This window comes from Ixodes scapularis, unplaced genomic scaffold (assembly GCF_016920785.2).
Source record: "Ixodes scapularis isolate PalLabHiFi unplaced genomic scaffold, ASM1692078v2 PGA_scaffold2__306_contigs__length_199485367, whole genome shotgun sequence".
NCBI classification, from domain to species: Eukaryota; Metazoa; Arthropoda; class Arachnida; order Ixodida; family Ixodidae; genus Ixodes; species Ixodes scapularis.
In genome coordinates, this window is record NW_024609857.1 from 50,792,486 (window position 1) to 50,818,627 (window position 26,142).

Genomic DNA, 26,142 nt, shown 5'->3' on the forward strand with positions numbered 1-26,142 from the left:
CTTGTGACAGGCTGGGTGATTGGAATGGAAATGGAGATAGCGTCCAGTATGTGTCGGTTTTCTGTAGACAGAAAACTGGAGCTCTTCATTTTGTCTTCTGACGAGCACATCGAGGAAAGGTAACGTACAGTCCTTTTCATGCTCCACGGTGTATTGTATAGACGTTTCGATGGAGTTGAGGTGGGTAAGGAACGTGTCCACTTCCGACGTTTTTAGGATGCAAAAGCAATCGTCTACGTACCTCAAGAACACTTTGGGGGCCGTGTGAAATGACTGTAGCGCCTCTTCCTCGATGGCTTCCATACATAGGTTCGCTGTTGTGACGGAAATGGAGGCACCCATTGCGGTTCCACTGGACTGTTTGAAGAATTCTCCCTTGAAACTAAAATAGGTGCTTTTAAGGCAAAACTCAAGCAGGCGGCAGAGTTCCTCCACGCTAAGTTTTGTCCTTTCGCTAAGGGATTGGTCTTTTTCAAGGGCGTTCTTGGCCGTGGCGACAGCCAGGGGAACCGGGATGCTTGTGAACAGCGCGATGACGTCGAAGGAAACTAGACTTTCTTCGGTGGTCACCTTCAACGTCGAAATCTGTTCCACGAAGTCGCTGGAATTTCGTATATGGGTCGTCGTTCTGCCCACGAGAGGTGAAAGAGTCTGGTGAAGGTAGTTTGACAGACCTCGAAGTGGTGATGTCGTGAAGTCCACGATGGGCCGGAGAGGGATGCTAGGTTTATGTATCTTTGGAAGGCCGCAGAAACCCGGTGCATATCCATTTCTACACAGAAGTCGCAGGTGAAGGCTTCTCGAGTTTGGATGATTTTTGAAAATATCCGTTAGCATCTTATTCATCCTGTCCTGAACTTGTGGTGTAGGGTCCTTTTTCAGCTTTTCATAAGCTGGGGTATCAAGAAGATCCAGAACCTTTTGTTCGTAGACTACTCGGTCAAGGACGACGGTTGAGTTACCTTTATCTGCTGGAAGAATAACAATCTCGTCATCCTCCCGAAGCGTCCGGAGTGCACTTGACTCTTCTCTGAGTAAGTTGTACCGGTGATGTTGAGGTATTTTTGACAGGATGCCAATCACCTTTTGTCGGACCCGTTCACGGGTGCCAGGATTTAAGTGAGCGATTCCGTCCTCAAGGGTTGCAACCATTTTCGGTAGGGGTGGCCTCGTTGTTGTCATATTGAAGCCGTGACCTTTGGCTAAGGCAGCGATCTCACAAGGAGAGAGTTGTCGAGACGATAGGTTTGTGACGAACCTGGCGGAATCGGTGATGTGTTTTGCCTGTTCTTTTTCTTTCAGCCTCAAGAATTTCTTGCTCTGAGACACTCGTTGCTTTTCCGCAGAAGTCATCGCAGAAGTCATCGCGCTGTTCACAAGCATCCCGGTTCCCCTGGCTGTCGCCACGGCCAAGAACGCCCTTGAAAAAGACCAATCCCTTAGCGAAAGGACAAAACTTAGCGTGGAGGAACTCTGCCGCCTGCTTGAGTTTTGCCTTAAAAGCACCTATTTTAGTTTCAAGGGAGAATTCTTCAAACAGTCCAGTGGAACCGCAATGGGTGCCTCCATTTCCGTCACAACAGCGAACCTATGTATGGAAGCCATCGAGGAAGAGGCGCTACAGTCATTTCACACGGCCCCCAAAGTGTTCTTGAGGTACGTAGACGATTGCTTTTGCATCCTAAAAACGTCGGAAGTGGACACGTTCCTTACCCACCTCAACTCCATCGAAACGTCTATACAATACACCGTGGAGCATGAAAAGGACTGTACGTTACCTTTCCTCGATGTGCTCGTCAGAAGACAAAATGAAGAGCTCCAGTTTTCTGTCTACAGAAAACCGACACATACTGGACGCTATCTCCATTTCCATTCCAATCACCCAGCCTGTCACAAGGCATCAGTGGTCAGAACACTCTTATCTAGGTCAAAAAATATCTGCTCATCCGAGGCTGACCGTAAAAAAGAGGAAAACACCATCTTCGCCGACCTACAACATAACGGTTATACAAGCAGCTTCATCCGCCGCATTGCGCGTGATCAAGCCCGAGATCGCCGACACCTGCAACTCCCAGCAAGTACACAGACCCGTCGTATCTCACGCATCAGCGTTCCTTACATGAAAGGTACAAGCGAGGCGCTGGCACGTGTACTGGCCAAAGAAGGGATCCAGGTGGCCCACAAGCCTATGTCTACGCTTGGAAGACTCATGCCCCGTCCAAAGGATCGCCCGCCTAAGGAAAAAGCACAAGGCGTCGTTTATAAAATTCCATGCGCGGACTGCCCGGTCACATACATCGGGGAAACGAAGAACTTTCGGGAGAGAATCCGCCAGCATATGAACGATGTTCGGAAGTTCGACCATGAACGAAGCGCCGTAGCTGAGCACTGCGACGTCAGGGACCACAAAATTGACTTTGCCAACACCAGCATCCTGGCTGTTGAGACCAATCCCAGACATAGACTTTTTATTGAATCTTGGCACATACAAACAACGCCAGAAAACATAAATAGATCCCTCGGCACTCTGCCGACCGGCTACGTGAACGGACTTCGCCACCTCACCGATGCAAAACGATAGACACTGCCGTAGAAGAAGAAGAAAACAGATTACTGCTCCTCAACGGCCATAGCCGCAGTCAACCCCTGAAGAAGAGACCGAGCTGGTCTCGAAACGTAGGGTTTTCCTTTATACAAGGATTTGGTTGGTGTATATTCTATTTATTATTATTGTTGCTCCCCAACCAGAGAGACTTCTCTCAAATGTTCACCTTCAAACAAAATAACTTCATTACAAGGGTCATCGCAGTGCATGCAAAACACCGAGGGACTATTTTTTACTGTAACTTGGCGATGAAAGGCGTAGAATAGCATGCGCACATTCGGTACAATTGCTCGTCAAATAGAATAACAAAAGGGGGAGAGAAAGAAGCACTTACTCCGGCGAAGCCCCCCTGACCCTGAAGCGCGTGAAGTTGATGTCGACTCTCTCGTTGTCCTGCGCGATGAAGGTGTAGATGCACTGCCGCGAGTGGCCCAAGGGGTTCTCCATGTGCGGGGCACTGAAGCTGCCGTTCTTCGGCCCGTCCGGGTTGCTGATGAACATGCGGTCACATTCTGCGTGCAGAAAACAAACGAAACAATAAATAAGGCACCATCCGTTTCAGACGAGCGCTGAAGACTGAGCGGCGTATACTAGAAACTATACTTGCAACATTAATAACACTCGCTGGATGGTTTCCGTATACGTTAAGCTGATCAGCCCTAAAAGGGTGATCATAGCACACACAAAAAATAACACTAAAGAAAGTAGAACACATATGGTGCTAACTTTTAACTGAAGTATGTATTGCCACGTTTTTTGGAATACATACAGCCTAAAAAGAAGCCTGTGCGTCCACTTTCCCGCAAAACACTCGGAGAGCCAATCACCGAATCTTACAATGGCAGCTCAGGGAATGACGATGCCGAAACAAACGCTTAGACCAAAAAACGCACTCTGAGTTGTGACATTAAGCAATGCAATTAAGCAAGACGTTTTGCATTGCTTAATTTCACAACTCAGACTGCGTTTTTTGGTGTAAACATATGTTTCGGCATCGTCATTCGCTGAGCTGCCTTCGGAAGATTCGGTGATCGGTTCTCCGAGTGTTGTGCGGGAAAGTAGACGCACGGGCTTTTTTTAGAGTGTACCAGCAAAACAAGGTGCATAAAAAGCATTTCACCATAAGGGCTGAAAGATAATTTCAGTGGTTTTGTTGTAGTTATGGTAAACTGTAAGACGGTGATATGTTTGTGAGAAGCTGTTGCCCTTCCGTAAAAGATGAGAATACGAGTAGAGGAAAATGGAAAGAAATTGAAGAACTTGAGGAAATAGGAGGAAAGATTTTGATTGATGCGGTAAATTGAAAAGTTTGAATACTCGAATGGTTTGGCGGGAGTGCTCGTTGTCTAAAAACATGACATGTCACGAAAAGCTCAGAACGCACAAACTGTGTTCAGATACACGTGGATAAAAAGAATAAAACAAGTTCCAAGACAAGATGTTTAACCATTCAAGGCAAAAGCAAGATATGGTACACCGTTTTATCCGCATCATCACAAACGCTGGATCGAACTGACAGAATACCCTATTGCCGATGATTAGACACAATTCGATCGCCATTTCCTTTAAGGAATTCAGAGAGTGCCCGACCACAGCTCGGTGCAACATTCGTTCTATTCGGGAGTACTAGTTTGTGTAATACGTTCGCCGACGTGCAGGCTGCTTGCCGAGAGAAGAAAGTACGGTGCGAACGCTGTTATACTTCGGACAAAAACTTGGTACGTGTTCAGTGTCCGCCGGGATTCAGCAGGTAATAAACTGGACTATGGTTCTGTGAAAAGCCTCCTCGCGCTTTCTATGTAAACAGACGGCCCGCTCTCGAGGCTCAACCGTTGAAAGTGACTGGACTCTCTTCAGCTAACTTCGAACTCTGGTAGGAGAGAAAGGGCGCTGCCAGAAGCAACTGCGTCGTGAGAGTGCCGTCGTTTTATGATTAGATAGATGCGAGGCTTAGCCTCGCTGAACGACGGAATGAAATATAGGGGCTTAGCCCCGGTGAACGACGGAATGAAATATGGGGGGCTCATGGTCAGAAGCCGTGGTCACGCCGCCAATATATCATACAAATGACAGTATGCAGAAACTTTCTGAGGCCTGCTTTTTCCTCCTATGAAGGTTTTATCGGGATGGTCGTAAAAAGCTGTCTACAGACATATTCGAAGCACGGGTATGTACAAAGCAAACGTGTTTCCAATTAGGGCGTCTTCGTGTGCGCTTTGCTTAGGGTAATGGCATCTGACAATTTTGTTTTGAACGCCTATTTTTATTCTCTTTCTTTCCGGAGCGCGTGAAAAAAGTCTCCCTGCACGCGCTCTTGACGTTGACTGTGCCACGGCCACTCGATCCGCCCTAACCGAGTGGCCGTGACTGTGCTAACCACCTACGGCGGTACTTTGTTTTCGGCAATTTATTTGTATTTTTCCCGTGAGTGCATGCTATCGGCGTCGGGTACCACAATGTATGTTATCACCCCCAAGAGAAGGAGATTAACCGCCGAATTCAGAAACCTCACTCGAACTACACTCAAACTGAAGGGCCCCTCCACTTCCTCGAGGAAGGCGCGAGGGCCGGCGCTGGCCAATCGCGACGGCGGATCCGTCCTCGCGATTCGCCAGCGCCGGCTCTCGCGCCTTCCTCGAGGAAGTGCAGGGCCCTTCAGTTTGAGTGTAGTTTGAGTGAGGTTTCTGAATTCGGCGGTAAGGCACCGTATTTCGGAAGTGCCCGAAGCGGGTCCGGAGATAATTAAATAATCATGTCTGCAGCAAAAAAAAAAAAAAAAAAAAAAAAAATTATGTGTTTTGTATGGCGACTTCGACTGCAAAGGTGTCGACCTGCTCGTTGCGTTTGATGCCTCAGTTCGACGGGATTCGTTGGAAGACCAGTCGCCATCCTTTTTACTCCCGTCTTTCGGGGTGTGTAGACGGTTTTCCGCGCGACTGTAGGAACGAGGGGAGGAATACGCATGGGAATTTTTTTTTTTTTGCGTAAAGCGAGCAATGTTCGAGCGACTCACGCTGTGAGAATGGCCCCATCTACAATAGTCATTGAGAGATTACTAAGAAGCGCGATGCATAACGCGTTATGGTAATACGATTCTAGCTCGTGATTGGCGCTTGGGCGCGCTCTTATTGGTTAATGGCGCAACCTCATTGGCTGCAAAGCGACGATCTTGGAACTCGCAGCGCCCTGTGTGCATTTTTTAAGCTGTCGGTGAATATAAGACCCTATCCGCGTCCACGTGACTGCTAACGCGCACCCGAAAACTCTGCTTGAAGAATGACTTCCAGGAAACGAACTAAATATGTTTAAGGGGAATAAAGTATAGGGTGAAAAACGCGTTGTTCGTCACAAAATAAGGAAATTTATTCGCCATCCCGCGCCGATCTACGAGACCAAAAATGGTTCAGCGCCAATTACTAAAATCTGCGCAATCAACGGATTCAGCCAATAACAACAACAAACAACTAAAAAAAAAAAAAGAATTCAACGAAGACTGAGCGAAGCGCAAACTCGACACAAAAAGAGGGCGCATGACGGTATGCGTTCAATCACGTGCCTCCCTCTGATTCTCAGACTGTAGCCATAGCAGGGGTCGCACAGCTTTCGTCGTTTGTCGAGTTACGCTGAACCAAAACGTATAACCTTTCCAACACGTGTCACTCAAACGAAAAATGTCGAGTGGCTGGGAAGTGGCAACACAGCTGACAGCTAACAAGGCCAAAGTGTTGAATTTTCTACGTTCCGCTATGGAGACGAACGCGGGGCGCGGATTGGACAAAAATGCTGACTCAGCGCCGAGCTGAGGCTCATCTCCCCTGCGATTGGACACGAGTCTCGGCCGGACGTTTACGCAGCACTCGTGTCAAATCCACATTCACCTCCTTAAACTCCACGGAGCGTTGCGACCAATAACTGACGAACGTCGCCCGACTGCACGCTCGCTTTGCGCGCGACGTAGCAGCCACTGTGCTAATTCAACGCGCTGATCAAAAGCCGCCGGGCAAAATTCGTCGATTTTCCGCAGCGTATTCGCCCCATAGAGTCCCATCCTGAAAATTCAGCACCACGGCCTTCTTACCTATACTTCTTGTCATATAAAAGAGAGAAAAAAAAAAGTTTTGCGCATTACTCACGCACCTCGCGAAGGAGTTCTTCCATGATTTGATTCTGGACTTCGGTGTCTTTGTGGCCACAACACCACAGTGCCCAAAAGCGACGTGTAGCAAAAGATATCGGATAATAATAATAATAATAATTTCCTTCCTTTCCATCAAAGATGGGGGAGACCGAGGAAAAAAGCTGCTATAGAGCAGCTTGACGTGTCCTCGACCCCCTACAGACCCATGAAGTCGCAGCACGAGAAAGAACGTGTTGTCGCACTCTGTAGGGCTCTGCGATCCAATCCGGGCTGGCTAATTATGAAATCGCGAGGCGAACCTCTTCATTACCTCGAAATAGCAACCAGCCGTGCTGACGACAAGCCCTCTCTACGCTGCCTCACCGGGCATACCCTCCTAAAAATATACATCAGCACGCACGGGTATACGTTGAAACGGGAAAGGAGGAAAAATCGGCTAATTAGAACTGCGATGGAAACGGGGAGGGAGGAAGGAGGTCGCGCTGTCGCATATTGCGATCTGTCGTCACCGTGCGCGACGGCGACCAAAAATGCTGACGCTCGCCGCGTCGTTTTAGCATTGGGATTTTATGCTTTGCTATTACCGTTCCTGGAAGCTGAAGAAAAGCAACAGCAGCAGGTTAGCACGAACGTGTAACCACGTCCGCTCGATTTCAAAACATAGCGTTACATGACAACCCCCATAGAAGCGCACCCATACAAGTGACAACACCATTAATGGGTGTTGAGCTCTCACACTGCTCATATACATCCTACAAAAGCCAGTCTGTACACACTGTCTGTAACGTGTTTCTTTCCGTACGATGGTGCTCCCTAACACTGGTCATAGGAAGACTGTCTACAGATATCTTCGGAGCATAAAGGCAAACGAGCTCCGAATATGATTCGGGCGTGTCCCCAGATACTTTTCTCGCGTCTGCAGCAAACAGTGTCTTATGCATGATGTAGGAGCAATATGGCTGTGGTTTCCGTGAAGGAAACAAAAGAAGAGAGCGATTTGTATCATGCTCCGATGGTAATCAACACCACGTATAGAATAACCAAAGCCTCCGCATCGCCTCCTCTTCCCTCATGAAACGTCGTTAGTGTCGAATGGGGCTACTTGTCTAGGTAGGGTAATGCAGTTTCAGTGGCCGAAGGGGGAACACGTTCTTTGTCCATATAATTCAATGTGGCTTTTGGAGCGCGACACCCGTTGCTCTTTCCATTTATGCGCCTTATTTCAGAAAGACCAAAGATCGGTGCTTCGGGTGCCTCGTGCAGCAGTTTCTAAGGTCATAATCTCTTTCCCGAATTCCCGGCTGCAAATACAAACTTCATCGAGATCCACGCAGAACACCCAATCGTTCGTCTTCTCTTAATTCGTTAGTCCAGTGGCGAGAGAGATATGGGCTTCATGCTTGGAACCTTACGCGTTCTCAGTGGCAAAAGGGGTGGGTGCCATTTGTGGTCATTGAAGCGGCGCGACAATTGAGACGCCATATATCGGTCGCTCTTCACATTCGACTACATCACGGTGACGTACGTTTACGTCTGTGCACTAACCCGGCTCTATGACGTCTCGTCACAGCGGTGGCGCAAACGCATTACCTCACGTACACCTAGTTTCTGCGGATACGCAGTGCCCACACCGAGTGTAAGAAAATGCGCGCTTGTTTGTAAACAACCCGTTGGTGTACGGTCACATGACGGACTAAGAGACGCGGGGGATGGCAGGTCCCGAGCATCTCATTATCGCTCCAGAACCAATGAGATTGCGGCATTAGAAGATAAGAACGCCAAAGCGCCAATCAGGAATAGGCGTGTTCATAATAGGCAACTCCCTACCTTTCTTAAAGAGCGACTAAATGAGCTTCTGAAAGTGAATCTACATAATTGACTCCCACTCCCCTCGCCTCCCCTCCTCCCCCCCCCCCCCAAAAAAAAAAAAACAAACAAAAAACATTAAACTTTTTACTTACCTTATTTAAAAAAAAAAAAAAAAAAAAATCTATGTTCACCTTTATTGAAGAAACCCAAAGTGCCCTCGAGCGAGCGCGTTTCCCGGCGGCTGCATATACACCTTTGAAGCGCTTATGCACCAATCAAAAACTTCGAGTCACTGGACAGTGGAAGCACGCGCGGCGTCGTCTGACGGTTCGAACAAGAGACCTGCCGCGCATGCGCGGAGCACGTTGCACAGCTCTGCAGACAAAAGGTGGCGTTGCGCAGAAGGCGGTTATGAGAACGATAAGCGTGCTCTCGCAGGCCTCAAGTGCCCCACGACCGCAGAGTCCTCCTTTCAAATCCCCGCTTTATCGCCATGGCAACTGCATCCTCGCGCTGATCGGACAAAGACGGATGGGAACGCTCGCTTCCCTTCGCCCCCGCCTCCCGCCCACCCGAGCCGAGTCCCCCTTCCCCCACGAAGCAATTCTGAGGCCGCGGCGCTTGGTTTGCTTCGTTGGTTCGCTGGCTCCTCGGGCCGCCATTCCGTTTCTCGGCGAACGTATAATGTACTCCCGTTGCTGCCGCTCCCCATGCAGCCACTCTCCGGGCATCGCTCACTCGCTCGCCGTGTTGCTCGTTGCTCTCGCCGACGTTACTTTGAAAGAGCTCTCTCCGGAAGCTCGGATCGACGAGGAGGTATTATCCGACTGCAGCAGGTGTCACGACGGCGCTCGACGTTTCTACGAGTTCGTTGTGATCGGTTATACCAATCCGCGCCGAAATGCAAAAAAAAAAAAAAAAAAAAGAAGTGCAGGATTACGGCGTATTTGTTACGCGTCACTAGTTTAGCCGGCGGCAACAAACGCGCAAAAACGCCGCCGAGCGCCGTGACGACGAGCTTTTGGCCGCTGCTTGATTCCCTCCTTCGAATCGTACACCGTCGGCTAAATGTTAAATTTTCCCGCGTCACCAAAGAAGGCTTCCGTCTGCGACGCTGATTGGTCACGAATGCTGCGTCATCTTTCGGCTAGAATTCGTGGTTTATTGAAACTCGAGTTCAATTCGAACGCTAACGCAGCACTTGTGTCAGATCTGCACGGAGGCCTTCTTTGGTGACGCAGAAAAATGCGGTCCTAAGGCCACACCGCTAACGCGTCGCACGAAACAGAGCCTGCAAACAGTAGAGAGCTTTAGGGAACCGTTTTTGCACGTCCGATACGGTACGATGCGTACGCAATGCGCATGTGCGACGCTTCTGCGGTAGCGCATGCTCAGTTCGCAAAGGTCCCATCGTTTCGTATCCAATGTGCAAAAACGGTTCCCTAAAGCTCTCTATGTCTGAGGTGTGTCTCTTCCTCGTACGACGGTCCTGTCAGATTGCTTAATTTAAACATCGTCTTTAGACATCATCGAAGCATCGAGGCAGACATGCTTTGAACGCGCTTCAGGCGTGTTCGCAGACAATTTTGACATCGCGTTTGCAGAGAACACCGTGTCTTTTGCACGGGGATTGAAACCGTAAAGTCGGGGTCACACTGCCCATACATCATACAAAGGACAATCTGCAAATAGGAGTCACCGCGATATCCGTGGTTCGAATGCGCGTGCCAAGTTTCTCGGATTTGAACTCATTGCCATGCGGCATTCGAAGCACGGATCTCGCGGCGAACCGCGTTGGTATCTGTATGCAGACCAGGGTGTAAGATAGACAGGTGGGGAAACGGCCCATAGAAGCCTACCGCAGCGCCGTAACCGGATTGTGTACTCGTCTGCTTGCGGGTACCCCCGATTTGCGACAGATGGCGCTGCGGCGCAAGGAAAAAAAATGGAATCGAATTTGCATGGAACTCTATGGGAGAGTGCGCAAAATATACCGACAGCTCAACAGTCCTCCATTAAAAATACACGAGAAATCATCTCCATCAGTTTAGCCGGTCGCCACCGGTCGCCCATTCGGAGTGGGAGTTCGCGGTGCTCCACATAGATGGCGCCACAGAAAAAGAGGAAACCGAGGGGGACACAATCCGGTCGCTCATTTGGCTCACGTTTCCCCACCTGTCTATCTTACACCCTGATGCGGACTGCCTTTTCTGTGATGTATAAGCAGTGTGACCCCGCCTTAAGGATCGATATTTTTTCGGTAACCGCAACCGTAACCATGACCATAGTAGAGTTTTAGGGAACCGTTTTTGCAGATACGATACGGTACGTTAGGCCCTTCGGCACGAACTGTGCATGTGCTACCGCAGAAGGCTCTCACCAGCGCAGTTTGTACCGGAGGGACCATCGCACCGTATTGGATGTGCAAAACCGGTTTCCTAAAACTCCCTAATAGGGAGGTTTAGCGAGTCGTTTTTGGAGCCCACCGTTCTGAAATCACAAACGGCGCAGCTTGATCCGTTCCGTGAAACCATACGTGAAATTTGATATACTTTAGCGAATCGTGAAACTGGCGCAACCGTGTAAACGATGATGATGATTGTGTTTGACCGGTGACGCCATCTTCTAGTAAACATGTGAAAGATTCTGCAACGTGTACATGTAAATCCGTGGCGGCTCGTGCTTCCGGCGTACGACTGATGTAAACAAGACAGCCGACGTAACATTTTCCGGTCGGAATTTCAAGAACTGCGAAGCTAGATTGAGTAAAAAGTATCTTAACAACCATAAAGGTATGTGGTGTGTCTCCGTCATCTTGAACTTGAACGATCGTTCATGTTGTGTGCCGTCGAACCAAATCAATTCGCCTGCTCGCGGTCGCCACGGCAGCTAGTCTACCCGCTGATCGCAAACATTTACTAGCATGCGCAGTTTACAGTATTCACGAAAAGCTTACCATTGTGTGCAGTCCTCGAAATGATTTGGTCCAAACTCTTAAATGAAGCAGACTAACAGGGTGGCAAATTGCCTCCCGCTGCCGTAAGCCTAACGCTTGACTGAGTCGGCGAAGTCAGTCGCCGAACCGACCGCCATCTTTTTTTTACCCGAGTCGTGAACGGTGCTGGCTGCGTTGCGGTGACGACTCCGGCGGCCGGAATGGGAGAAACGAAAGATAAGAGCCTCCCGACGCCCCGAACAACTAGCGCGCGCATGCGCAGTGGCGTCACCGGTGTGTTCGAGGGCGAACCGTTCGTGTAGAAACGACCTGCTAAAACTCCCTGATGTCTTAACCGGAAACCGATATATTATATTGGTTAGACATTTCTTTTTTCAACAATAATACAGCGGGACATTAACGATAACCTCGATATGCCATAGGCAACTGCACATAGCACACCGTCTCTACTTTGCTTACTTGCTTCGCGAAAGCAGCCGGGGGAAAGGAAGGGGGAGCGATAACGAAAGCGTCGGCGCGCGGAGCTGGCGGCGTGTTGGTGTCAGAGCCCCGATTCGTGTTCCAGGCGAGGGGATGGCTGAGACGTCACCGCTGTGAACGGACGCGCCGGCGGAATGCTTCCTTTGCTATCCTTCATTTCAGCTTAACGTGGCAAACGCTGGACGCTTCAGGGTTGGTGAGCCAATAAGCGAGGCACGTGACAACGCTCCACGGAATCAGAAACTCGCGTGGAGCGCTGTCACTCATTTTGCTTCGAAGCTCATGATGGCTTTTATAGCATTAGAGAAGTAGACGTTTGCCGAGCTTATTCTCGCGGTGATAGCTCTGCTGTGGCCAGAGGTTTCTTAGGTCGCGATGATTTCAACAAAAGTAGAGAAACTGCTCCTCACACGTGACTTTCGGGGGCCAATAAATGCCGTTGACGCAGTTCTGATGTCCACAAGAGAGCAAACGTGACGGCTAGCCGGACGACGGTGCATAGACACCAGAGTTCGTGTTGTTGTCCTGCACGCGACTGACGAGTGAGACCTTAGTGGCTCTAGGTTGTTAAACGTTTCCATGGTGTGTGTCATTTCTATTCCCGAAATATTGGATTAAGAGAGAGTACATGATCATGCGGGAAGTCGGGATATTTGGGTGGAAAGACACTCACGTGGAGTGAACGAAGCTTTAGCTAGCGAAACCTCGTCCACGGTGTTTCATCGAATAATGGTATTCATTGGAACGAATGCGGTCGCCCGGTCGGTTGTGACATTAGTGGATTTCAATAAACTCAGTTTAAGCGATTTACACCTATATCTTTAAATGTAATTAATTGTTCGTGGTATTATCCCCTTCGATTGAACGTTACTGTAAACTTAATTTAACGAAAGCATCATGGCGTTAAACGTTTAAAAATATTTAATTTGGGCTTGAGACACGCATAGTCTGCTCGTGAGTAGAATAGTTGAACTGTGACCCCGGTGGAAAAACGAGCTTTCAGGGACGTTATGGTAACGGCGCTAATACAGTACAATTTCACTTGGTTGGTCGTTTAAAAAGGGTACCTACTCACACGAGGAATGCTTTTTGTGGAAGGATGTGCGTGGCGTCAGTGATCGGCGGAATCAGCGGGACACCCTTCCCGACTCAAGGATGCACACGAACGGCGGGGAGCCGAGAGGGATGTCAGTGTTATCAGACGCATTTGGCGGTTGCACTCTCAACAACCGGGCTTGGTGAGCGCTGACGACAGTAGAATAATCGTTGCCTATGAAACGGCGATGCGCGATCATGGCAGAAGCGATGTTGGATGCAGAGGAAGACGAACTGATTTTTCATTTTTTTAAATAAAGAAGCTCCTTGAGTGGGTGGATACAACACAAAGGAGATGCAATCAAAAACCAGTTGTATGAGGAGCGGCTTGAGGACGGCATTGATGAATGTCGAAGACTCCTTCAGGTGCCTCAGACGACCTGAGCAACCGCGCAAGCTACAACAAGTTAGGCGATCCCGATACCATCGCCGGTATCTTGTTGAGCAAATTCTGTAAAGTTGCCAGACACGCAAACGAAATACCGTCAATTGCTAAGAGATCCCGCGCCAAGACGGGGAGCAACAGTATAGAAAACGTTCCACCATCCCCCTAGGATGTCTATGTCAGCGCGGCTTCACGCAAAACCGTGACGTTGTTATCACGTCATGCGCGTTCCGGAGAGTGAGGGGAGAGATTCCCCCCTCCCCCTTGTAAATACCCCTTTTGGGAAGACATGGGCGTTCAGGGGCTGAACTGACAGACACCAGATTCTGCCCTCTATAATACAGCCCTGACTTCCAGTAGTAAACGCTCGTGAAGGTGATGCGAGACCAAACTGAAACGAGAGAGAGAAGTCGGCTTTTTAAAAGAATCATTAAAAAAAAAGGGGGGGGGGGGGGGTTTCAGGAGGCGGCTAACCGGCAACCGAAATAGTAAAAACCGAAACGAAACGGTAACCGTAACCGAACCGTTATGTTTATCTATTTCAGTCCTTGATGTTCTATAATGTATGAGCCCTGGGACTCCGCATAAGAAGGTGTTGGTTCGAAGTTCCTTTTTTCATCCCCCGAGGTTTGCCGATCGCTCCCTTTGTGGCGAGAAGATCGAACTCTTGGGATCGCTTTATCCAGCAGCTCGGTTGCTAACTCAGCAAACGTGATCAGTATGGATGTTGTATTAAAAAAGGAAAAAAGAAAACAAACAGCATCTTGCATGATGTGGGAATGAACGCGTCGCTCAACAATGTACCCCTCGTGGGCTTTAAATTATCGTTTTAACATTTCATAATAATAAAAAAACGAATTCTGTATAGAAATTGCAAAAGTGCAAAAAGACAAGTAAAAAAAAGGAGGCGACATGAAAATGGCAAAAAAATAAGCCCCTCTCTCTTTGCGCTATCGCCGCTAATATGGATCACTAACTCGCCCAACCTGCCATCTGAATAATATGTGTTGGTTGGTCCCACAATTGGGATAAACCGCTAGAAGTGGGAAAGTTTGATATCCTTCCTATTAGATCCTTCCACAAAAAGGTCTTCAGGAAGCCAGCGTTTCACAAAACATCTGCCGAAAAGAAAAAAAAAAACCGGTTCCATGTTTTTTCTTTTTTTTTTCTTCCTTTTAATTTAAAAATAATTGCATCGCAGCATGCAAGACCCGGTCTGAACGTAGTGCAAGCGGCTGGGATATGCCAACATTTCGAAACTTTACCCGATTCCAAAGTTTATTTCTTGATTTATTTAAAATACCCTCAGGGCCATCGGCATTACAAAGGGAAGTGGCGGTTAGTACACTTAATCAATCGGAACAGCATAGATTATTGACGACAGTTTTAAATAGATGATCAATGACAACTGCGGCTATCGGTGCAGGAAGATGGTTCCAGTCCACAGAGGTTTTCGGGATGAACGACTCTTCAAATATATTTTTGGGGCATTTGGAATGCCTACATTATATATAATATATATGTACCATGCGTGATGAAATATCAAACGGATGATTCAGCAGTCGATCGTGAAGTAATGGAATAGTATGGTGTATCTCTTGAAAGAAACACAAGAGGGCTATTTTTCGGCGTAAAGCAAGTTTAGACAATGATACGGTGGCTTTCATGGAGGTTACGCTGGCAGTTCGGTGATAGTTGTTAAGAATAAACCGAGCAGATCGATTTTGTAGTGATTCAAGAGCATTCATTAGTTTAGAATGATCAGGGTCCCATATATCAGAAGCATATTGTAATTTAGAGCAAACAAGTATTTTATACAAATTTAATTTCAAAGATAAAGGAACAAGAAATAAATTTCGTTTCAAATAACCCAGCATGCGGTTACCGTTATTAATCACATAATCAACATGTACCTCCCAGTAGATATCTTTAGATATATGGGCACTCAAGTAATCATATGAAAACAGGGAAAGCAAGGGGGCGCTTTAAAAAAAAATAAGAGGGAAAAGCATTAAATTTACACGAGGCTCTCGTGGTCTTGCATTTAGTCGTGTTAAGCTCAATCCTCCACAAGTCATACCAACTGAATATTTTTTTTTCTATTACACTTGGACTGATACGTTTTTTTTTTTTTTTTTTTTTCAGCATTGCAATATTTGACAATATTTGAGAATAAATGCAGTCTTTTTTGTGTTCTTTTTTATAAATGCTTGATGGTCTTGACTCAGAGACGATTTCATTGTGCGACAAATTTAGTTATTTATTCAGAAATACTGCCAGCCAGACTTGCGCTTATTGCGTTACAAAAAACGAAATTATTTCTAATTTCGTATATTTATAAGCAATTTTGTAAAGGAACAATTACGTATTTTACACCGCACTTGTAACTTTTTTCTTTCTTTGCATTCACGGAGGGGAAAAAAACAACAGAAATGTTGAAGATCCACCAAAAAGATCACAATAATGCTTTTTTTTTTTTTTTTTTTTGGTAGGGAGTAGGCAACCTGTAGGCAGCCTGGAGTCTTCTAAATACTCCAGGTTGCCTACATCCCAGTCACCCTTTTTTTTTGTGTCAGCTTTTTGTGACTTAGATAATCATTTTAATGTTCTGTTTTTACAATATTAGGGCACGTAATCAGTAGAATGCGTGTTCTGAGGCAGAACCCATTGAGTGGCGGCAACAATAAACGACAATAAACGCTTCCATAACACTATGATGTTTCACACTGCCCCATTTTCTTACGTTATGTTGCGCATAAGTCACCGAAACATTCGTGTCTCGAATGTCGCGTGTCATGCTTTCTCCTTGAACTGGTAGCCTCACTTAAGGCTGCGGTCCCACGGCAGCCATCTTGAACAAGGCGTTAGTTCAACCAATAGATGGCGACACCTACCCGTGGGGTGGCCGAAACACTGGTTAACAGTGGGATGGCTCGAGCACCATCACGTTCCCCTCGTGGCCTTGCTCGCGCCGCTGCCAGCTGTGCTCAGCTAGCTGAAGTAGCGTGGCCCATCAAACGGATGTATCCGAGAATGTCAGGCTGGGTATAAATTGTTCTCTGATATAGGAAGATGCGGTTCGGCGGTTGTAACGGGCTTTCGCAATAAATCTTACCAAGAAGGAATCAAATGTTGATTGACGAGTCAATATTCTATCAATGAAAATTTCTTCTGCAGGAATGCACGCTCAATAGACTCAATCTTCCAAGACACCGTGGAAGCGGACGTCTAGTGAACGGCTTCGCGATTTACGGTACTTACCTCACCATTTTAATGACGTCTAAAATAACGTCACGATATATTGTGTTTCATGGGATTCGGAAGATGTTGTAAAGGTTGTTACATTTCAGGGGGGGGGGGGGGGGGGGGTTCCCAGAAAACAAACGCCGTTGCAATATGTTCCGAAGTACCGACACACATAATGTTGTAAGTACAGCTGAGGAGGAATATGATGAAAACCATCAGAAGAAATAGGGAGGCGTTTATTTGCAATGATGACGCTATGAATGAAAGGCGTTTAGCGACGGCAAGTTATGAGCGTATGGGAATTTATAAATTCACGTGATTGCTAACTATGGACATGCGTTTTTGTCGGGAGATGGTGTTGCGGTGATGACCTGATATCGGACGACTCGTGGCAGACGAACAAGCAAGTTTCGTCTCAGCGAATGATAAGTGTCTAGTGTCAAGCACAACACGTGGCTACCGACGTTGTCGACGTTTCGAACACTTACCGCTTTCGACAAAAGTCCTGGCACCTAGGCTAACTTTCTGGAAAGACTCGAGGTCTTCTTTGAGTCCAACGCCATCATGAGCAGTAACTGAAAACGATCCACTATTCAATCGGTGGGTGGCGAAACGTATCCGCATCTGCAGAGTCATGGGCGATGCGTACTCTAAGTGGCTGGAAGTTTACACGATGCCTGCCACGACGTCCAAACATGTCATTGACGTTCTACGGTCTCTTTTACCTACTTTTGCCATACCGAAAATACTTTTCTCTAATAACGCGCCAAACCTTGCTTCAAACAAAATAAACAAGTTTTTGAAGAAAAAAAAAAACCGGCATCAGGCATCACATTAGTGCACCATACCATCCTGCAACTAACGAACATGCAGAACAGATTGTGTGCGAAACAAAAAAAGCCCTTTCGAAGCTTACGGAAGAACCAGTTCAGTGAAGAATCGCCAGGTTGTTGTTCCAGCAGCACGCGACGGTCTCCTCTTACACGGTAAAAACACCCGCCGAAGAAATATTCGGTGGACGAAGAGCCACACCCCTCGATCTCATGATACTATGGCTTACAAACGAAGATCGAGAGATTCCCAGATCGGGAGTAATTGCAGTTTATTCGGTCGGACAACTCGTCTACGTAAGGAATTTCAGCGTAAGTCGGGCCTTCCATGTAAAACTTGAGTAGAAAAGGCTCTATGTTGGTTGACCAGCAGGTGTCAACTCTCTGTATACGTTGGATATCAACGTCCTTGAGTGTAAATATAACTAAATCACAAAACTCTCTTTGTGTATTGTGTAACTGCCCTTGTATTTGATAGTAGAAGCCATGGTGGGTGATTTGGACCTTTCACACCAGGCTCCTTTTTATTATTTTTCGCCTCATACTCCTTTGCGGTTTAAGTATATGCTTCAAGAATCTTTTGGAACGGGTACACTTTACGTCAATGAGGCCATTTGTTCCAAGTAATCAATCAGGGAATGCTGCTAGAAATCCGTCCCTTTTATTAACGAATAAGCCGCACTTCTGCACAGTGCAGTTTTCCTGTTCCACGTACAGTTGTAAAGTAGCATCCTCATTGATTCTACCATATTCTGTTGCGGGAGAAGAAAGTCTTTGGGTACACGATACTTGAAACAAGTATGGCACTGTACGTTGTGGTTCGACACTCACTAATGTCGTCGTCCTTATAGAGCCTCATCATTTGATCATTACCTCGTCACCTCATATTGCTCTTCATTAACAGCAAGTACAATAGGCTACGGCCATATTACAATCCAAGAATTAAAAAATTGAGTCGTTGAGTCCTTCAACAAGTTTATTTTTTAAATAATGTTATTACGTTACATTACCTCAAGACGATCGACGTCCATCGTCGATCTGCAAATACTTATACCTGTATATAAATTAGACGCACAAAGGGGGGGGGGGGGGGGGGGGGGTCGGTGGCCGAGTGCATGGTCTAGCGCACACCAGCTCGGAGCACTTGGAGCGAAAGCTCGCGCTGCAGAAGCCACCCCGCCCCTGCCCGTTTCGATCTGGAAGAGCATCCTACCGGCGTGTGGTCGTGTATCACTACTGCGTGGTGCACGTTAAAGACACCAGGTTTGTGGTTGTACCGCACTGGCTAAATTTAAAGCCCCTCGATGTGTTTGCGTTTGTCTTGCAAGTAGAGTCAAATGCGCGAGTGCACGAGGCCCATGTCTCGAGCGGCCCTTGGAAGCAAATGGCGGCGCAGCACTGAAATGAGCGGCCTTGGTAGCGAATGGCGGCGGAGCACCCGCTCATGGCACGTGTCTCGCGCGCTTTCACAACAATGGTTGGCGGTACATGTAAAAAACGCTTTTATCAAGGGGCTTTAGCTAAATTGCTTATCTACAGCTGAGAGTCAGACGCCCACTAAGGCGGACTAACTTCCGGCTGTATAAACATACACACAACAATTTGCAATTAGACGCATAATAACAAAGAGCACAGCGTGCCGCCTCTTTTCTTTGGATGCCTTTTTTTTTTTTTTTTAAACCAGCGCAAGCTCGCGCGTTCTCTCTTTTGAGACGGTTAGAACGGTCGCACATAAAACCCGCGTTTCTCCTACCCGGCCGCTTCCTCCTCTTGTGCAGAGCAGGCGCAACAGCCGATCGTCATGATTCAAAAGTGCGACATCCTCAGCATTAGATTCGGTGTTAGGAAGCTCATGTAATGTTGCTTCGCTTTGTCGCACACTGTTTAAAGTGGAAGACGGAAAAGCGTTTCTTGTGATTTCAGATAAAGCTTCAAATAACTGGCAACCATGATTTTAAGCCACAATATGGCCAAGTGTCGCTACTCTGACGCTCAGCTTATTTAATGACACTATTCATGCTCTTGTTCAAGAGGCTTCTAATACCTGGAGGGGCCAAGACGTAAGCCCCGTGGATTCCACAAGCCACTACCTTTTGACACCTCGCCTCTTCTTCATTGTTCCCGCTTGTGCCAGTAAATTAGCTACGGTTTAGAGTAACGACACTTGGCCATATTGTGGCTTAAAATCATGGTTGCCAGTTACCTGAAGCTTTATTTAAAATCACAGGAAACGCTTTTCCGTCCCCCACAAATGTCTAAACTACCCGCGACAGAGCATTGCAATATTGCATCAGCTTCCTAGCACCGCATCTAATGCTGAGGAAGTCGTGCTTTTGGATCATGACGATCGGCAGTTGCGTTTGCACTGAACAGGACCCAAAATGGTGGCGCCCAAAACAATTTTGGGGAACGGAGTGCCGATACTTTAAAGCTCATTCAGTGACTCTAGGCATGAAGTGAACTCGGGTGTATTATTTTCCTCTTCGTCTTTATTGTTTATTGATTTCAATCATATCGAATAATTAACACATTATATCACGCTACGCGTGTGTAATTATTTGTCTTAGATTTATTAACCTGACCCAGTACTTAAACCATTCATTTATCGATAGTAAATCTTCCAATATATTTTTTAAATGTGAAGGTAAAAAGACCCGGCGATTGATGATGATACAGACGCCAACGCCGCCCTCGGAAATTTTTCGAACACTAGAAATCAGCACTTTGTCTGCCATCCGCCAGGTAGCGCAACAAAACACCCAAACAGTTTTTAATTGTTTTTAAAATTAGCTAAGCTCTACACCTATTCTGAAACCAAAGCAAGATCATTGTGAAAATTTAATACATCGCAATGTATGTCTATTCCAAACAATAAATGTTATTAGATTCCAATAAATCTGTTTGATGTCCAAAAAGATATGCGTCAAAAACAGGTAAGTTTGAAGGGCTCCTGGAGCGTTATGACTTTGAAAATGAAAAAAAGCCATCGTCCACCTCTTGGGCAACCATTGTAGCTCTAAATGTTATAAAATATTTTATCATAGTTTAAATATTTCCTCAGCGGCATTTGAACTACGATGACTCAAAGCACAAAAAAGTGCTACGTTTGATATAAAATATCTAAACAAAAAATTTTTACACAACATTAAATTTTTTTCTGCATATTACCAATTATAAGCACTATATCTGTAGCTAATTTCATTGCCCTAGCGCTTGTCAATAAAAACATATTTGTGCTGAAAAATGACAATTTTAGGGCAATATTTGGAGGGATGAAAAAAACAAAGTAGTGCAAATACCAAAAAAGTGTATCGTCACATTTCGCTCCGACATCATCTTAACAAAACTGCTATATTGGAACCGTGCTATTTTTAATGGATCGTTCATAAAACATGAACTAGCGGAGCAAGTGAGGGTCTGCGCCATCATATTCGCAACGCTACAAACGCGCATGAACAGTAAAATCCAACACATACATAATATCAAATGAAAGAGGATTGCATTACCTTTCGAATGACATCAATCCCACAAAACAGTATTTATAAGGGGATGAGTAATGACCTGCCAAAAAGTACCTAAACTGCCACATTCAGTGGGACCGTGGCCTTAATATGAAGCACAGAGGTCCCGCTGACTCCAACGTAATATTTCGGAACGTAACTTAACTTAGGAAAAGGGGGCAGTGTGAACCAGCCTATACCCTAGAACAGTAAGGTTGAAAGTAACGTCGGGAGAGTAACTCATTACATTTAGACGTAACGGTCATTTCCTTTTATGGACGAGTGACTGTAACTGTGATTAGTTACAGTTTAGCCTCGGGTAATTGTAAATAATTTGTTGCGTTTTTTAGTAACGTGCACAAGTCTCCTGCCAGCCACAATTTGGTAGCCAAGGCAGGGATGTGCATTCAAAAAGGAAGGCAAAAAGAGCACAGAGCAAAACAGCAAGATCTCCCACGACAATGCAAGCAATACATACTTAACCGATATGCTATCACAGCGGAAATAGTTGGTAAATCAAATCATGCAAAAACATTGTGCGTACATACTGCACCGTGGCGAGATAGGCCGAGAAAAATCTAAAAATGAGTGAAAAACTTCGGCAGGGTCCAAAGCTTCATGTCAATTAAAATAAACACAAAAAATCAATAAGAAAGTTTTGAGAAATCAATGCAAAAAATGTCAACTACGATCAATACACAAAAATAAATAAAGAAATTAAGCAATCAGTGATAATAATAAAGATATCTTTCGATCGTATCGACGTTCCGTTCCTTCCCCTCATTGACCAGTTCCGGCCTTCGCAGCCGTCCAAGTGTAAGTATAGAGGCCCGTTTGTATTGATCGAGGTTGAACGTCCGCCGTACTCAGGTGATTCGCGGTCAGGTATCTGTACAGGTAAGTCGGGAAGGAACTACCGATCTGGCTAGGAGGACACTGACCAATGCCCCCACGTTCCATCGAAAGCTACAACGTGACTGCTCGAGATCGCCTGTAGTACGATCAATCGAAGAATCGAACAAACGACGGTGCTCGGAATAGAGAATATATTTGCCGCTCTCTTCTTATCGGCGCGTCGCGAGATCTAGAAAAAAAAACACAAAAAAAACAGAAAAATAATTCTTTAAATAAAATTAATGACATTTCGCTCGTACACAATAATGAAGCGAGAGTCCGCAGAAAAACACCAGCGCAGTGCAAAATCACAATCGGCCAGTACACTCGAGTCTTGGGATAAATTTTAAGAAGCTTCCGCATGCATAACGCGTCGTGGTTTATTTAAGAACGGCAATCATTGAACTTTCTTTAATTAAGTAGTAAATGAAAAGGAATATCGGGGTCGAACTTCAATAACCACGTGATATCAGAAGCATAACTATCGAAACTACATCGATTTCAAATTGTGCAACCAGCGTTGCGCAATCTTTGTGCAAATTTTGCGTAATTGTGAAACGATTCTTGAGTGTAGTATAACTAAATTTTACGGATAAATCAACCGCTTAAATTTTCTTAGGGACGAACGATTAGCGTAATATTTAGTGCAAGCAAAGCTCCACAGTACGCTATAATTTCTAATGAAGTTCACTATAAGTAAATATTTCTATTTTCTCTGCAAAATGTTTGCATCATTTCTACAGCCTTCCCGTCAATAATATTTTTTCATGTACACATGACACGTACTATAAAATGAGACGTCAAAATGCATATGCCAATGCTGAGAGAATTCGGAGTTTTTCACTCTCGCACATCCCTCCCATGATTACAAATCCGCAGCCTAATGTGCCATCTCCGCAACCCAGCATGCGTGTATCCGTCGCGTCAAAAAGCGAGCAATGTTCTCTTGCTTTTCACTTCAAAGTGGTAGCGCAAGTTCCCAGTGCCCAAATCGCTAATATATATATATATATATGACTGCATTTAGGCTGTTGCGTAACATGTCTCAAAAGAACAGATGTTTATGTCGCGGCGTAATTAGGTGCGAAGCTTCGTGACTCCAAATGTGTCCACGTGATTTTATTTCCCCTTCGACATCACGCACCGAGTGCCGGAGGAAGAGAGGGGAGTTCGTTGCCGGTCTCGAATATCCGTGGGGATGCTCCAGAACAACGGGGTGCACCCAACAGCGGCGGCCGCAGCAGCGAGTCTAAGGGGCGGCGGCTGGGGGTGATCACATGATTGATGACATACCTGATGACCTCACCGGGAGTTTTCGCGTCGAACAGGTTCCAACTAACAGCAGGTTATATAAGACACATCCACTAAAACTCCCCCAATGACGATTTCCACGCACTTTAAGTGTGCAATTTGACTTACAAAAAAAAAATATATATATATTTTCATGTTCTTTTTGTTTGTTTTGTTTTTTTGCGGTAGGTTTACATGCATAGCAAATGCGAGTGCAATAAATACGAACGTTCCCTCTAACAAAACATCGAGCTCTACGCCCACACGCTGTTCACAAACAAGGCCACGTTAGCACACACCAGATTCGGGAGAAGGGAAGCGTCTGCGCATGTGCAGTGGCGACAGAAGCTCCAACGCCATGGCGGGTCGTTGGAGAGTTGAGTTGCTGTACACAGACACCAGATGACCATTCATATAAACACCGCCGACTAAATGCGGCCTGTCCGCTCTGCCCGCCCGTTCGATCGAATCAAAATTTCCCAGAACGAAAGCGAGCGAACCGCAGAAAAACCGCAGAAATATAATCCAGAGCTCAGCTTGGCTTTATAAAGCTCTGTCGCAAAGCCCCGCGACGAAAGCATCGATCGAACCCAACCGAAAGAGGACACTGACAGCCGAAACCGGGACGGTAAATAATAAAATGAAGAGCGTGATTATATATAAAGAGCACACAACCCTTTCGCAAGTTACGATCTTTTTTCTTTCTTTTTTTTTCTAAACAAGTTTTGAGTCGATTTGCCAATCGATGTTTGCCTGTCTTTTTTAACTTTTACAATTAGGAGATAGCAGATCCATCTTTTATTTTTGCTGATTTCGAGGGCTATAAGTCTTCTTCGCACTTCAAAAATAACACGACTTTATAAAAAAAAAAGAAAAGAAAAGAAAAGAAAACTTTAAAAATGAGGCATTACGACAGGCGTTTTCCATCGAAACAGACTTGGCGACTGTTTTTTTTTTTTTTTCTTTTAGACTGGCCTAATAACTGTGAAAATAAATAGTAATAAGGGCCGTCGAAAAATGTAGCGTATCGATGTACCAGCCGGTACGGCGCCTATACGCAGTCAGCCAGCACTTGTTTTTTGTAAACATACAAAGTCAAACGGGACAAAGTTAGATGCACTACCAACGCATTGGAATTGATTGGTTGGGACTGCGTTTCTTCGCACATAACGTTTTGTCCAGCGTGAAATCCAGCTATCATGGTCACTTTAAAGGGGCGATGCAATCATTTCTGTACTTTCCTCAAATACCGCCTAGAACGCCTGACGCCTGACGTTAATGACCTCTGGAACACCCGTTTGCTTTTCACCACACGCAATTGGAATCGTAGAAGAAATTAAAGAAATATGAGCGGCGTTTAACCCCTTTACTCGCAGCCAGAACAAGCGGTAATGTGATCTGGAGCCGATTATATGCCGCCAATGTTGATCATAGTCACGTGCTGGAGTTGGCAAGGCACAGGAAGCGCGCTGAGTTCCAGACATTGTCATAGTTCGGCTATAGTCGTCATTGCAGAGATTGGACACGGGCCACTACCCGAATGCTTCGCGGGTTATCGATTATCACAAGCCCAAATCAAGTGCCCACACAATGCTCGGGTCCGATCTATGAGCCGCATTCAAATATCGTGAATGGAGCATACTGCGATCCCCCAGTTACGTCATCAAGTTTCGCGAAGGAGAAATTGAATGAAAACGCTGGCTTTTGTCCCTAAAAGTATACTGCAACAAAGAAGTTAGGTTAAGTTCCAGGCTGTCTTTCTTTTCAACACTTCTCTCTTTCTCTCTCTCAACGTAGGAGTTTCTTCGCCAGTCATGTTGCGTGCGAGTATCCTTGAGTACCACTAGTGCCAGTAAGCTCGTGTAAAGTGAAAAACATTCCAATTGAACATCGTTGCACCGCCCCTTTAAGACATGCGAGACATGGTTTATTATGTTAACGACCCTTGCTTTGTCTGGTAAATCTGGTAAATCTACCATACTTCGTCTCACCCTGCGATGGACTAAAGGCAAAAACTACGGACGGCCAGATCCAATCACGAGCCACTTAAAAATTGCGTGGTATTGCGCTTTGATGCACGTATCAGTGCCCGCGTCTTGAATCACTGATGGGGATGGGTGGACTTTGGTTCGAATCGAATTGCAGTGAGTGACTCAACAATTTTACATTGAAAAAAAAAAGCCACGACGTACAGGCTGTTTTCAGTGTCGAAGCTATAGAAATGATGCAGCATTTTAGGGTTTTGTGCATTATTCGTCCACCCCTAATCAATGCTATGCATGTCATAGTTTAGCGTGGAACGTGATTGGACCTGGCGGCCCGTGGCTTTGGCCTTTAGTCCATCCTGGGATAAAACAAAGTATACAGCTTTTTTTTTTTTTTTTTTGGCGTGCAATATGCATCATACCATTGGGCCGCCGTTCCTTTCTTCTGCGCGATGCGAGTTAAAAAACCCAAATCCAGCGGTCGTGCTGCAATGGCTACCATTTCTCATCTAGCGCGGAGGCATCAGGCGCCCCTTTTGGGCAAACTACCTTCCTGCTGTCTAACCTTTCAAACGGCAAATTATCCATGGTATAGATGATAAAACAGCAGTAAATCGTGAAAGCGCATTGAGGTTGCGCAGTCCGGCATATCGAACTGTCTGCTGACGACTGATAAGCTATATATAGAGTGCCTCAAACGATTACTGCGTCCGAAAGACGGCTGCCTTACTCTCCGGTGCACCTATCAGGCGCTTAATTAATGAAAGGCTTTCGACGACCTCGAGTCTGCCTAGAGAACTTATCTCACAATTCGCTCCAATCCGGAGCATTTGGTATGCGCAAACTGTCCATGCCTGAGAAAAGTGGGCCGTGCGTATTTCGCGTCTATGTACATGTGGTAACTTACCGAAAGCTTTGTCCTCGCTGTA

At 46.1% G+C, this 26,142-nt stretch overlaps 1 protein-coding gene across 1 annotated transcript in view; it reads right to left on the reverse strand.

The window, feature by feature from the left end:
* LOC8052874 (cubilin) overlaps positions 1-26,142 on the reverse strand; it is a 217,969-nt gene that overhangs the window by 76,295 nt on the left and 115,532 nt on the right. The window contains exon 2 of the mRNA XM_042291858.1: positions 2,940-3,117. Within this exon, the coding sequence (XP_042147792.1) occupies positions 2,940-3,106 (167 nt within the window). The 5' untranslated portion in view covers positions 3,107-3,117. The remainder of the gene's footprint in view (positions 1-2,939; positions 3,118-26,142) is intronic.